The following is a 15,114-nucleotide window of genomic DNA, read 5'->3' on the forward strand; positions in this document are numbered from 1 at the left end:
AATATGATATAATGGGCCATTATTCATATGATAAAAAAATTACAAATCAATGCACAAGAAAGCTTTCCATGGATAATTTTTCTTCTTCACGTTGTGTTTGTCATTAGCTTTAGGACCATTTCTTTCATGGTTAGTTCTTCACATTTATCCAATAGTTCTTTGAAATTGTTATGCAATTGTTAAGCCTAGAAAATATCAAAAAGTTATACTAAATTAATAGAGAGAATAATATAAGTTAAAGAAATAAAGCATAGCAAGTTATATATATAAATAGATGGTACATTTTCTAAAAAAGGAAAAACAATCCTTGCACAGACCAAATTATTCAAAACTTAGTGATTTATGATAACTTGATACAGTCATAAGCATCATAAGAAAGAAGCTCAAATATGTGCTCATAGTTTGAGAAGCCTATATGGACCAGAGTGTATATTAGATACCTTCTGCCTTTTCATTTTGAAACAAGATATGATAATCATGGGAGTAATACTTTTAACCTCCATGTTACTCGATAACTACATAATGAGTTATGTAATCTTGCTTTTACATTTTTTTCAATGACTTGATAGTAGGTCAGATTGGAATAAAAATATACACAGCTAGCTACTCATAAGAAAATTACCATAGCAAATAGGATACTGATCATTTAAATGCATTGTTATGTTCTGGATCTAGAACCTCCAGTAGAGCTGAAGCCGGATCCCCACGCACATCAGAACCTGTTTTGTCAATCTCATCCAGTAGCATGACCGGATTACAAACTACTACTCTCTAAAACAAATTCATGAGTAAGAATAATTTTTGTCTAAGTCAATATCATTAAATTGAGATTATTAAATAAAAGAAGGAAAATAAAAAACTGAATATTTGATCAAGACGCTCCATGGTAAAAACCATCCATATAGACACCTTGCATTAGATGCCCAAAACTATACATGGTCCAAAGACAGGATCAACTTATCCTCACTAAACTGTCAAATCCAGATAACTTGTTCACGTAGAACAGGTCCAACACCAAACTAAACCAGGTTTTCATATAGCACATGGATCTATTTCTCTAAGCTATATAATTCCAAATATTGACAAACGAAACAAGATTTATGCAACCACATTCATCCTCAGTCAACTATCCAAACAGGTAAGATTTATGCATTTTAAGTTTAGAAAAACCTCTTCCAAACGGTTGGTGAAGTGTAATGAACCATAACTTCTATGGTGTCAATGAATGCTCAATTGAATGGTCAAATATCCAAACAGGTAAGATAGATATATATATATATATATATATATATATATATTGCCAAAACACAAAAATATGGTCAAATATTCCTCATGTAGCATTCTTTTTTTCCCCTTTAAATCATGGTCTTAAAGGTCAAAAAATTGAGGGAACAAAAAAGGTCACAAACCACTAATAGTCACGTTGTTTTTGGATTAACGCTGAGGAATTAAATTAATGGCGTGAAGAAATTATTGGTGTCCAGCATTAATAATGAATTAAAATCAACACTTTACATGAATAGATGTACCTTGAATCAAACGATGTAACTCAGTTGCTCAGAAGGTTCGATCACGTAGATAGTTGGATTGGAGGAGGAGGAGATCATATGGGAGCGCCAAACGACATCCCTCGGGGTAGAAGTAGGAAGTCATCCTCAAGTGGACACCACAGATTCGTAGGAGTCCAACAGAGGCCATCCGGGAGATGGGTGGCTGAGATCAAGGACTCCTTGCATAAGGTCAGGCTTCGACTGGGAACATTCAACACTACTGAGGACGCTGCTCATGCGTATGATGTTGTTGCTCGGAACTTACGCAGTGCCAATGCTCGCACCAACTTTGAGTTACTGCAGTTCAAATCAAACACTTGCGGTGGCGCCGGTGCTAACCATGTTTTCAACGAGAGTGTGGAGCCCTTCTCATTCAAGCAAGGGAGTTACATATGACTGCTAGCAAAATAGTTACGTTGGACTGGGTTGCTCTGTTTTTGGCATAGCAAAACAGAGTTACATTGCTGGGATGTTGGGACGCTATGGTTGGGCTGTTTCCATGGTTTTTCTGACGTGAGGCAGCGTCGGCTTGACAGAATGTAATAAAATGAGAACGAATGAAAGAGGAAAAAGAGGCCACGCTTAAGTTTATGGGAGGGATCGATGAGTTGCAGCGGGTTAGGGTTAATTAACAATGAGAGGGAAATTCAAGTTTTCCTGAAAATTTGACAAAAGTGAGATTGGCGCTCAAGTTTTCATTCGTTTTTGTTGTGGAAAAATTTTGAGGGAACTTATATATGGCTATACGTACACATGACGCCCCACGTATGTTATTAGTCATTTCTTTCCTTATTTGGCCTCTTTCCTTCTAATATATGGCTATACGTACGTACTATTTCATCCAAATATTTCAATCCTTTATATAATTAAAATATATAATATAATATATTTTATATTATATAATATATATAATATTATTTTATTATATATATTACATATAAGATAATGTTATTATAATTTTATGTCTATATAAAATATATATAATAATGGTATTACAATCTTAAACATGATAATAATGTTATCATATTTATTTGATCATTTACTTTAAATATAATATATACAATAATAACATTTTAAAACTTAATAAATTCTCAAAATATTCCTTTTGGGTCGGGTAACATTTTTATTTTCAGACTCTTAATTTTTTTTTAAACGGGTTGGGTTTTAATTTTCAAATAAACCTTGTAAATAACTGGGAATTAGGTTGAGTGAATATTAGGTGGAAATCTATGATTTTTGTGATGACTCGCTTTTACATGTATTTTCACTAAAGGTTTGTTTTTAATTTAATTAATATATTAGTTTATTTATTTTAAATTAATGTATTTTAATTGGTTTTTATCTATTTGATGTTGCGTTTTATTTAATTAGTCGTTTTATGGGTTTTTAATCTCGTTTTCGGCGGATTTGTTTTGCTTTCCGGAGTGAGGATTGTATCTCATTTCTTTCCTATATCTTTTCTTTTCTCTTTTTCCTTTTTCTCTTTTTCTCTTTTCTTTCCTTTTTCTTTTTTTCTTTTTCTTTTTTCTTCTTCTTTTTCCTCCCCTCTCTCCCGCCCATAAACCCCCCCGGTTCGTCTCAATCTCTCTTCTCTCCAACGCCGGAACCATCTTCAGCCCAGACCCACCGCCGCCGGCCACCGTGCCGCACACCACCCCTACCAAAATCTTCCCCTCCCTCCGGTGAACCACCCCACCAATTTTCACTGCCAACGGAGCCGCCGTTTGGCCAGAAAATGCCCAACAAGCCTCACGAATTTTGCTCCGATCCGCCGCCGTCGCTCCACCTCCAGCCACCATCTCTTCATCACTTCATCACCGGCTCCTTGCCGTCCTAACCCACCCATTTCCAGCCTCTAACAGCCACCGGAATAGCTCCCACGAGCTAGCTTTCCATTTTGGAAAATCCGGCATTCCTCCGCCGTTTCCGCCGCCATCCACGGCCAAACTTCACTTCCATTATCTTCATAAACATACTTAGACCCTTCCCTATCAATCCCGAGCCTTGGTTTGTCCCCGTTCAAAAATAGGTATTTTACAACCCACGACCACAGTGAATTTTCACTGTTACGTCCTTCCGCCGTTTGCAACGCCACGTGTTTTCTAAAAATACCATATAGCGCTGTAAGTATTTTCCAAACCCTACTTTTAGATTTAAATATATTTTACTCTTTGAATAATTAATTGTTGTTGGTTGGCTGATTCCGGACTGAGCCCGAGGAGTTCGGGGGTCGGATGGATCGAGGACGGAGTGCTTGGTTTTGCTTGTGTTCGATTGCTTGATTATTTGAGCCATGAGGCGTGAGTTGCATATTGTGTTTATGTGCTTTTTGTTTTAATCGAGAAAATCCCGTTTTATTGGCGTAAATGGTTTTTGGGTGCGTGTGTCTCACGAGCCCAAGCGGGATGGGTTATTATCTCGGTGGAGCTCCTCTGGTCACTCGGGAGTAGATAATACTGAGTGACATCTCCTGGGTTGTCGCAGGGCGATGACCGGATCGCACGATACGGTAACGCTGTCGTGTCGACTCCGTGGTCCCTAGAGTGGCGGGGACTAGAGGATGGCCTGGCCCGGTACGCGTGGGGCGCGAGTCTGGGCATCGCTCGTTTAGGTGTCACATGCGTAGTCGTTACCTGCAGTGTGGCACAGAGCTAGGGTGTGCGGATGATCCCTAGGAGAGATCATGGTGCATGCATAACCGGATTGTTTTTATGGTTTTCGGATGTGGGCCATTTTCTGGGAAAATGGTGAGGTTTGGTTTTCGAGGCTTTTGATCCATTTTCTAGGAAAATGGTGGTTTGGGCCATTATCTAGGATAATGGCGAGGCTTGGTTTTAAGGATATGTTTTTGTGGGCCAAATGGGTTTTTAGCGTACGTGGAAAAATTATGTTTTATGGCGCATGTGCATTGGTTTTTGTTTCATGCATATCATTTGAGTTTTATATGTTTTTATCTAGTGGTGTTTGGAGTTTACTTACCTGCGGTACCATTTTTGGTACCGTAGATTTTGGTGCAGAGATCGAGGATGAGGAGGAGGAGGCTGAGCCTGAGGATGCGGCTCCTCCGGGATGCTGATGTTATGCTTTGTATTTGTTTTAAATTATATTTGTGTTTTGTAATATTTATTTATGTATGTTTTGAATAGCTTTGTATTAAACAAGAAAAATTCTGGTACTTAGTTATTGACTTGCTTTTCGCTGCGTATTTCTCATGCACATTCGTCGCTTATACACACACTTGGCACAAGTCGATAGGATGATGACCCGTGATGTCATCATCTAGACGTCTCGATTTCCCCTGTCTGTGCATGGAGATTTGGGGGCGTCACAGGTGGTATCAGAGCGGTTTGGCTCTGGGTAAAACCACATGTCCCGTAGGTAGTACCAGAATGTTTTTTTAAGGTTGTGTTTTAAAAATTATGTTAAGTAAAGTTGTTATTTGATTGGTTTTTTTTGTTTTATTTGTTTGAACTTGTTTGCTTGTTTTTATTTATTTAGTTATGTTTTTGCAAGCTGGTTTCTTTTGTTTCTTGTGGTGTGATGTTGGTCTTTGGTTTTTTTTTTTTTTGTTGTTGGTTTTATTTGTTTTTGTTTTCTTAAAGGGGGTCAAGGGTTGTGGTGGCAGGAAAATGGGGAGGCCAAAGAAATCTACTCAGGAGCCACGGGACAATACATCAAGAGATGACTCCATAGCCCAAGCAATACAGCAGATGACGGAGTTTATGCAGCAGAATTTTAGGCCACAGCAGACAGGGCCTTGGCCACAACCAGGAGGACCTTAGCCACAAGAAGGGGGTCCCTGGCTGCCACAAGGAGGGCCTTGTCCGCAACAAGAAGGACTTTGGCCGCAACCAGGAGGTCCTTGGCCATATCAGGGAGGGCCTTGGCTTTACCCGGGAGGATCTAGTAGCATGGTGCAAGTCGGATGCACCTATGAGCGCTTTCTGGCGCATAGGACCCCACACTTCACTTGAGAAGAGGATCCACTTCAAGCTGGAAAGTGGATCAAGGACCTGGAAAGAACTTTTGAGGTGTGTGGTTGCACCGAGGCGCAACAGGTACTCTACGCCAGCCATCTGTTGCAAGGCACTGCTTTTGATTGGTGGGATACCAAGAGGGTGATGCTAGAAGCAGAGTTAGGATCATTCGCCGCTGTAACCTGGCAGCGCTTCAAGAAAGAATTTAACGACCGCTTCTTTTCCGCATCGGTAAGGAAGCAAAAGGTAAGAGAATTCTCAAATTTGGTCCAAGGAGACATGACAGTGGAACAGTACGCCCGAAGGTTTATAGAACTTGGGCGATTTGCTCCCCACCTTATCGCCACAGAGGAGATGCGAGCTGAGCGTTTTCAGGAGGGACTACGCCCTGATATACGCCGTATGGTGGTCAGCCACCGGATATCCACTTTTCAGGACTCAGTGGATGTGGCTACCCTTGTGGAGTGAGAGACTAATCTGAGTATGGGCTCCCCTCCAGGGCTTAAGAGGCGGAGTTTTTCTGGTGAAGGAAGCAGCTCGAGTTCTCCTCAAAAATTTGTTCAGCGGACTTGAACTCGACCGCAAGCATCCTCAGTTGTTCACATGGGAGGACGTATGCCTGTTTGCGGAGTTTGTAATAGAGCCCATGTAGGTGAGTGCCCTTTTGGTGGGGCTCGATGTTATAATTGTGGCCAACAGGGTCACTTTGCCCGTGAGTATCCAAGACCAGTTCAAGGAAGCCGTGGAGGTAGACGCGGTGGAAGAACAAATCCAAGGCAAGCAGTGCAAGCCCGAGTTTATGCTGTCACACCCAGAGATGTGGATGATGAGGCACCAGCGACCCATGATACTGGAGTAATTACAGGTATGGATTAATTTAATTTAATTTGTTGTTGGATTTAATTTTGGTGTATTTGGTTTCTCCTTTGTTTTTTTTTTTTGGATTCCATGGGTTATGTGTTTGGTTCAGGGAGAGTTCGTTTGTATGAGTTTTATGCTTCCACTTTGTTTGATTCCGGTGCTTCACAGTCATTTGTGTTGAACCCAAGATTTCAAGTTTTGTGTAATTATATATTTACACATGGATTTTGATGATAACAAATGAATTCAAAGAATAAAGAAGTCTCAAGCTCAAGTTATCTACACAATGGAGTCAAGCACATTAAGGAAACAAGCATAAGCAAGAAGGGAACAAGTTCACATTAAAATTATAGAGTAATGTTGTAAATCTCTTCAAAATTCGAAATTAGGATTAATGCTCAAAATTAATATTTTATCATAAAGCATTAAAATACATTTTTCACATCTGCATGAATATTTTTGAAAATTAAATTTGAAAATTTTAAAAAATGATTGATTGTCATCTTTTACATGTGCATGCCTTGATTAAAGGGTTGAACTTTGAAAATATTAAAGATGATTGATTGTCATCTTTCACATGTGCATGTTTTATTTGAATATTTTCAAAAGTGATTGATACTTTTTTTGGACTTATACAAAAGGTAGATGATTTTGTTTGAAAATTTTGAAAAGTAAAGTGTGCTCATTTTGTCATATGCAAAAAGTAAAAGATTAAATTTGAATTTTTTAGTGTGCTCATTTTGTCATATGCCAAAAGTAAAAGATTATGTTTGATTTTTTAAAAAGTGAATCGATGTTGTCTTTGACAATTGAAAAAGAAGAACCTTTTATTTGAATTTTTTGAAAAAATGAATGATGTTGTCTTTGACATGTGAATTTTTTTAAATTTGAATATGAAATCTCATATGCCTATAAATAGATCATTTGAGAACTTCACATTTACAACATCCAGAGCATACAACATTCATTCAAAGCTTTCATTCTCTCTTCTCTAAGCATTGAGCCTTAATCCTTATTCATTTTGAGAGATATAGTTTGTGCTGTATTGTTCTTATTTCACTCATTGATGAGTGTTTTCTGATAACCTACCCACTATCAGTTTTTGTATCAGAAAAAGGGTGTGTATAACCCTTGTACGTGTAGAAAGTTTCTATACGGGGAATAGTTGAATCACCACTTGTAAGGTGATTGCAAGTGTAGAGGGTGTTCTACACGGATCCTTTTTAGCGGTATTATTCAAAGGTGTAATAGGTTTCTATCTCCACCTGAAGGAGGTTGAATAGTGAATTTGGGAATCCTCAAGGGGTAGCTTGAGGCGAGGACGTAAGCAGTGGGGCCGAACCTCATTAACATACTGAGTTTGCTTCTCTCTTACCCTTACTCTTTATATTTATTGTTATTTCATATTTTGTTTATATTTTATATTATATATTTGATTTATAATTATTATTTTTTTTAATACAACTCAATTCACCCCCCCTCTTGTGTTAGTCATCTGGGCAACAATTGGTATCAGAGCTAAGAGCTCTATTATAAGATTAACTATCTTTTGAGTTAAGATCTTATGGCTAACATTGCAGCTTCATTTGGTGAAGGTCAATCTAACAGTCGGCCTCCACTCTTTTGTGGAGATAATTACTCATTCTGGAAAGTTAGAATGAGAATATTTCTTCAAGTTCAAGGTAGAGAAATCTGGAAATGTATTGTAAATGGACCTTATATTCCAACAAAAGTGGTTGATGGAGTAAAGGTCAAAAAGGAAGAAGAAAAGTTTGATCGTGAAGACGATAGACTTTATACTTTAAATTTAACTGCTATGAATTTATTATATAATGCTCTTAATGGAAATGAGTTTAATAGAATAATGAATTACGCTACGGCAAAGGAAATTTGGGATAACTTGGAAGTAACTTATGAAGGAACTTCGCAAGTCAAGGAATCAAAAATTTATATTCTTACTCATGAATATGAAATGTTTAAGATGAATGATGATGAATCAATTTCTAGTATGCGCACTCGTTTTACTAACATCATAAACAGCTTGACAGCTCTTGGCAAAGTTTATTCCAAGATGGAGATAGTAAGAAAAATTCTCAACTCTTTACCAAAACGTTGGGAATCAAAAGTTACAGTGATTCTTGAAACTAGAGACCTCAAGAAGCTCGAAGTCAATGAACTCATCGGGTCACTTATCACCCATGAGTACACATTGAAAAGAGGAAAAGAAGAAGGAAAGCCAAAAAAGAGCTTAGCACTTAAAGTTGTTCCTCATGAAAGTGAAAGTGATGAAGATGAGGAAAATGAAGATAAAGATGAAGAAGTTGCGATGATAACAAGAAGAATTCAGAGGTTCTTGAAGAAAAATAGAACTCCTCCGAGGAAATCCTTCAAAAAGTTTTCCAAGAAAGATTCAGGTAAAAATGATACTTTAATTTGTTATAAATGCAATAAACCTGGTCATATCAAACCAGATTGTCCTCTGCTAAAGAAAGATCGAAACAAGGGCAAGAAAGCAATGAAAGCTACATGGGATGATGATTCAAGTAGTTCAGATAGTGAAGCAAGCAATGGAGAATCAGCAAATCTTTGTCTTATGGCTAAAAATGACATTGAGGTAACAAATCTTGATAATATTGAAGATCCTTCATATGAAGAATTGCAAAATGTTTTAGAAGTGGTATATGAGGAATTTGAAAAATTGGGTATCAAGTATACTGCTTTGAAAAAGAAAAATTCTTCTTTAACAAACGAAATTGAAATTTTAAGAAAAGAAAGTATCATTTTGAAAGATGAAAATCTTGAATTGAATAAGAAGAAAACCGATTTAGAAAATATTGTTGAAAACTTTACGAATGGAAAAAGAAATTTTGAAAAACTTCTTGGTAGTCAAAGATGTGTTTTTGACAAGGCAGGTTTGGGATATATGTCAAAACAAAAATACAAACCTTATAAAAATTTCTTTGATAATCGTTCTACATCAAAGACTAATATTCAAAATTCTTTTCATAAAAATAATTTTGTCAAAAAAGGATATTATTATAATCATTCAAGTTTTTCATATATGTCACATGCTATTTGCAATTTTTGTAATAGAAATGGTCATAATTATCATACTTGTCCTATTAGAAGAAATCATACAATGACTATTAGGGCCATATGGGTACCTAAAAATCTTGTTTCTTCTAATACTAATAAATAAAGGACCCAAAGAACTTGGGTACCAAGAAAAATCATTTTAATTGTTTTTATAGGTATGCATGAAGTCTTCCACAAGCAAAAACAAATGGTTTTTAGATAGTGGATGTTCAAGACACATGACGGGAGACAAGACTAAGTTCTTTGATCTTAGATCTAAAGAAGAAGGACACGTGACATTTGGAGATAATTCGAAAGGGAAGATCATGGGAATAGGTAAAATTGGTAATGAATCTTCTCTTATAATTGAAGATGTTCTACTTGTTGAAGGTCTAAAACATAATCTTTTGAGCATAAGTCAATTATGTGATAAAAGATTTACAGTTACTTTCAAAATGGATAAGTGCATTTTTTGAATGATCATGATTGTAATATTTATTTTATTGCTTTTAGAAACAATAATGTTTATACAATTGATTTTGAAGAAATTACCTCACAAGATGCTATTTGCTTTTCAGGTCAAAATGAAACTAGTTGGTTATGACATAGAAGATTAGGTCATGCCAACATGGAACTTATTTCTAAACTTTCAAAAAATGATCTTGTGAGAGGTTTACCAAAAACATATTTTCTTAAAGACAAAATTTGTGATGCATGTCAATTTGGTAAACAAACAAAAACTTCTTTTAAAACTAAGAAACATATTTCCACTACTAGACCATTGCAACTGATACACATGGATCTTTTTGGACCAAATAGAGTTGCAAGTCTAGGAGGAAAATATTATGCATTTGTTATTGTTGATGATTTCTCTAGATATACTTGGGTCATCTTTCTTGCTCATAAAGATGAGGCACATAATTCTTTTTCCAAGTTATGCAAGAGAATTCAAAATGAAAAGGGTTATACTATTTCAAGTATCCGAAGTAATAGGGGAAAAGAGTTTGTTAATAAAAATATTGAAACTTTTTGTGATGAAAATGGTTTTGTGCATAATTTTTCTGCTCCTCGAACTCCTCAACAAAATGGGGTAGTAGAGAGGAAAAATAGATCTCTTCAAGAGATGGCAAGAACAATGCTCAATGAGAACAACTTGCCTAGTTATTTTTGGGCCGAAGCGGTAAGTACTGCATGTTATGTTATAAATAGAGTTATGCTAAGGTCTAAGTTAGATAAAACCCCCTATGAGCTTTGGAATGATAAAAAATCCAACATTGGTTACTTTCATGTATTTGGATGCAAATTTTTTATTTTGAATGACATGGATAATTTAGGCAAGTTTGATGCAAAATCTGATGAAGGTATCTTTCTCGGGTATTCTACTAATAGTAAAGCTTATAGAGTATTCAATAAAAAGACTTTGACTGTACAAGAATCTATGCATGTAGTATTTGATGAATCTAATTCTCCACTCTCCAAGAAATCTATTGATGAAGAAACAGAAGGTATAAATAACACGGAAAGTTTCAATCTCAACAAAGAGAAAACAATAGAGGAAGTTCAACATGGAGCCATCAGGAAAGATCATCAAAATTTAATACAAGATGCAACCAAACAGTGGAAATTTGTGAAAGATCATCCAGTGGAACAAATTTTGGGAGAACCTTCACAAGGTTTTTTGTTAAGACTATGCAGGAAGAATTTGAGATGAGCATGATGGGAGAACTTACATTCTTTCTCGGATTGCAAATTAAGCAAGCAAAAAGTGGGACATTCATCAATCAATCAAAATATATTAAGGAATTACTGAAGAAGTTTGGGATGGAAAATGCTAAGGAAATTGGAACACCAATGACCCCATTAACTAAACTTGATAAAGATGAATTCGGTAAGCCAGTTGACTCGAAGATATATCGAGGTATGATTGGTAGCTTATTATATTTAACAACTAGTAGACCAGATATTATGTTTAGTGTGTGCTTATGTGCACGCTTTCAATCATCTCCAAAAGAATCACATTTAATTGCAGTTAAGCGCATTCTTAGATATCTTAGTAGTATAATTAACTTAGGATTATGGTACCCTAAGCATACATCTTTCGATCTAATCAGCTACACAGATGCAGATTATGCTGGCTGTAAAATAGATCGAAAAAGCACTAGTGGAGCATGCCATTTCTTAGGTCATGCATTAGTTTCCTGGTTTAGTAAAAAATAAAATTCTGTTGCACTATCTATTGCTGAGGCAGAATATGTTGCTGCGGGTAGTTGTTGTGCTCAAGTTCTCTACATGAAACAACAACTTGAAGATTTTAAACTCAAGTATAATCCATTCCAATCAAATGTGATAATACAAGTGTTATAAATCTTTCAAAGAACCCAATACAACATTCTAGAACTAAGCATATTGAAATAAGATATCATTTTCTTCGAGATCATGTGCGGAAAGGCGATATAGTATTAGAATTCACAAACACACACGATCAGTTAGCAGATATTTTCACAAAGCCTTTACCAGAAGATAGATTATGTATGATCAGAAGAGAAATAGGTATGATGCATGCTATAAATATCTCTAAGATAGACGAGAATCAATAAAAATAGAGATAGATTTTTTAAATACTTTTACATAAACTTGAGATTCTTAGCCTCATGTTTGAGACGCTCATTCTCTTCATACAATATCATGTCATTCTTATCCATGGGAACCGGCAAGCGGAATGAAGAATCTAATAAAGATTTCAACTGTTTATTCTTCTGCCGAATGATTCCTTCCCTTGTGTGAGACTCTTGAACAATTCGTTGAAGTACAACAATTTGTTCTTTGAGCTTTTCAACTTCATGATTTTTGGCTTGTAGCCGCTGAGAAAAAGCAACAATAGAGGAAGAGTAGCGAGTCCCAAGACTCATCAAGTCATAAATAGCATCAGAATCTGACTTATTAGTCAGATTATTATTTTCCTGCTGCAACATGGCACCAATGGCAGCTGCAGAAAGGACAGGAGGTTGAGATGCAGGATGCCTCATGAATGGATCTAGAGAAATGATAGAAGAATGAGCCATTGAGACAAGAATAGAAGGCTTAAAACGAGAATGTTGAAGGAATGCAGATGAGTTATAGAGATGAGAAGAAAACTTGATGCGGATTAGATGAACTTCAGGACTGATTTTATAGAGATAGCATAAAGAACAAGACAAGCTATCATCCAAGTCAAAGAGCAATGTATTTTTTCCCGATCAGTGAAAATGATAATTTTTTTAGAAACTCGGAGCCTTCAATCTCGTTTGTCAACAACATCAGGCGATTTTTTCAAATCTCCAGCCGCACTTGTCGGCTCACGGACGGATGAAATTTATTTATTTTTTTAACTATTTACAGTGTCTACTAACGCACCGTTTTCTTCAGATCCATTTACTTGTTGCGGATCCTTTTTAATGATGCCAAAAGGGGGAGAAGTATTAGACTAGAACATTAACATTGTTTGAATTGCTAAACTTATTATATATGCTTGGAATTATATTTATATTTTTGCTTGAAAAACTAACGCACATTCTCAGGGGTAGCTTAAGTATTAATACAGCTTTCAGGTTTTATCAAGTATTTGTCATCATCAAAAATGGGAAGATTGTTGAACCCAAGATTTCAAGTTTTGTGTAATTATATATTTACACATGGATTTTGATGATAACAAATGAATTCAAAGAATAAAGAAGTCTCAAGCTCAAGTTATCTACACAATGGAGTCAAGCACATTAAGAAAACAAGCATAAGCAAGAAGGGAACAAGTTCACATTAAAATTATAGAGTAATGTTGTAAATCTCTTCAAAATTCAAAATTAGGATTAATGCTCAAAATTAATATTTTATCATAAAGCATTAAAATACATTTTTCACATCTGCATGAATATTTTTGAAAATTAAATTTGAAAATTTTGAAAGATGATTGATTGTCATCTTTTACATGTGCATGCCTTGATTAAAGGGTTGAACTTTGAAAATATTAAAGATGATTGATTGTCATCTTTCACATGTGCATGTTTTATTTGAATATTTTCAAAAGTGATTGATACTTTTTTTGGACTTATACAAAAGGTAGATGATTTTGTTTGAAAATTTTAAAAAGTAAAGTGTGTTCATTTTGTCATATGCAAAAAGTAAAAGATTAGGTTTGAATTTTTTAGTGTGCTCATTTTGTCATATGCCAAAAGTAAAAGATTATGTTTGATTTTTTAAAAAGTGAATCGATGTTGTCTTTGACAATTGAAAAAGAAGAACCTTTTATTTGAATTTTTTGAAAAAGTGAATGATGTTGTCTTTGACATGTGAATCTTTTTAAATTTGAATATGAAGTCTCATATGCCTATAAATAGATCATTTGAGAACTTCACATTTATAACATCCAGAGCATACAACATTCATTCAAAGCTTTCATTCTCTCTTCTCTAAGCATTGAGCCTTAATCCTTATTCATTTTGAGAGATATAGTTTGTGCTGTATTGTTCTTATTTCACTCATTGAGGAGTGTTTTCTGATAACCTACCCACTATCAATTTTTGTATCAGAAAAAGGATGTGTATAACCCTTGTACGTGTAGAAAGTATTCTATACGGGGAATAGTTGAATCACTACTTATAAGGTGATTGCAAGTGTAGAGGGTGTTCTACACGGATCCTTTGTAGCGGTGTTGTTCAAAGGTGTAATAGGTTTCTATCTCCACTTGAAGGAGGTTGAATAGTGAATTTGGGAATTCTCAAGGGGTAGCTTGAGGCGAGGACGTAGGCAGTGGGGCCGAACCTCGTTAACATACTGAGTTTGCTTCTCTCTTACCCTTACTCTTTATATTTATTGTTATTTCATATTTTGTTTATATTTTATATTATATATTTGATTTATAATTGTTATTTTTTTTAATACAACTCAATTCACCCCCCCTCTTGTGTTAGTCATCTGGGCAATAATTTGTATCTTCCATGTTTGCGCGGATGTGTAATTTGGTCACGGAACTTTTGCCAAAGTCATTGGTAGTGACTTTACCCGATGGTGAAATGGTGTGGTGTTCCAAGATTGCTTTGGGATGCCCGTTAAATTTTGATGGAAGGTTCTTGGATACTGATTTGGTGGTGTTTAAGCTGTTTGGTTTTGATATCATCATCGGGATGGATTGGCTATACCGATATTCTGCGAGTATCAATTGCAGAAGTCGGGTAATTACCTTTCAGCTTCCAGATGGTGATTGTCTGGAATTTGCGGTGAGTAAGTTAAAAGAAAAGCCGGTAATTATATCGGCAATTCAAGCAAGAAGAGAGATTGCATGGGGAGCGGATGCATTCTTAGTTCAGATGGTGTCTAAGCCGTCTGAGAAGAAGTCTTTGACAGACATTCCAATTGTGGAAGAATTTCCCGATGTGTTTGTGGATGACTTGCCCGGACTACCCCCAGTTCGGGAAATGGAGTTTGTTATAGACTTGGAACCTGGAGCGGCTCCTGTACATAAAGCTCCTTATCGCATGGCACCGGCTGAATTAAAAGAGTTGAAGACTCAGTTGCAAGAGATGGTAGATAAGGAATTTATTCAACCTAGTACGTCGTCGTGGGGTGCGCCAGTTTTGTTTGTTAAAAAGAAAGATGGAACCCTCAATATGTGTATCGAT

The 15,114-nt window shown here is 36.0% G+C and overlaps 1 protein-coding gene across 1 annotated transcript; it reads left to right on the top strand.

Annotated features, from left to right (window-relative positions):
- Window positions 1-1,523: 1,523 nt before the first annotated feature.
- On the top strand, window positions 1,524-1,946 carry LOC122316283 (ethylene-responsive transcription factor RAP2-11-like). The gene has a single exon (XM_043132815.1). The coding sequence runs from the start codon at window positions 1,524-1,526 to the stop codon at window positions 1,944-1,946; it is 423 nt and encodes a 140-aa protein (XP_042988749.1).
- The last annotated feature ends 13,168 nt before the right edge of the window (window positions 1,947-15,114 follow it).

The sequence above is a fragment of the Carya illinoinensis genome, chromosome 7 (assembly GCF_018687715.1).
Source record: "Carya illinoinensis cultivar Pawnee chromosome 7, C.illinoinensisPawnee_v1, whole genome shotgun sequence".
NCBI lineage: Eukaryota > Viridiplantae > Streptophyta > Magnoliopsida > Fagales > Juglandaceae > Carya > Carya illinoinensis.

Coding starts and splice junctions, on each gene's coding strand:
- LOC122316283 (XM_043132815.1), top strand. CDS start 1,524: ATGTACCTTGAATCAAACGATGTAACTCAGTTGCTCAGAAGGTTCGAT.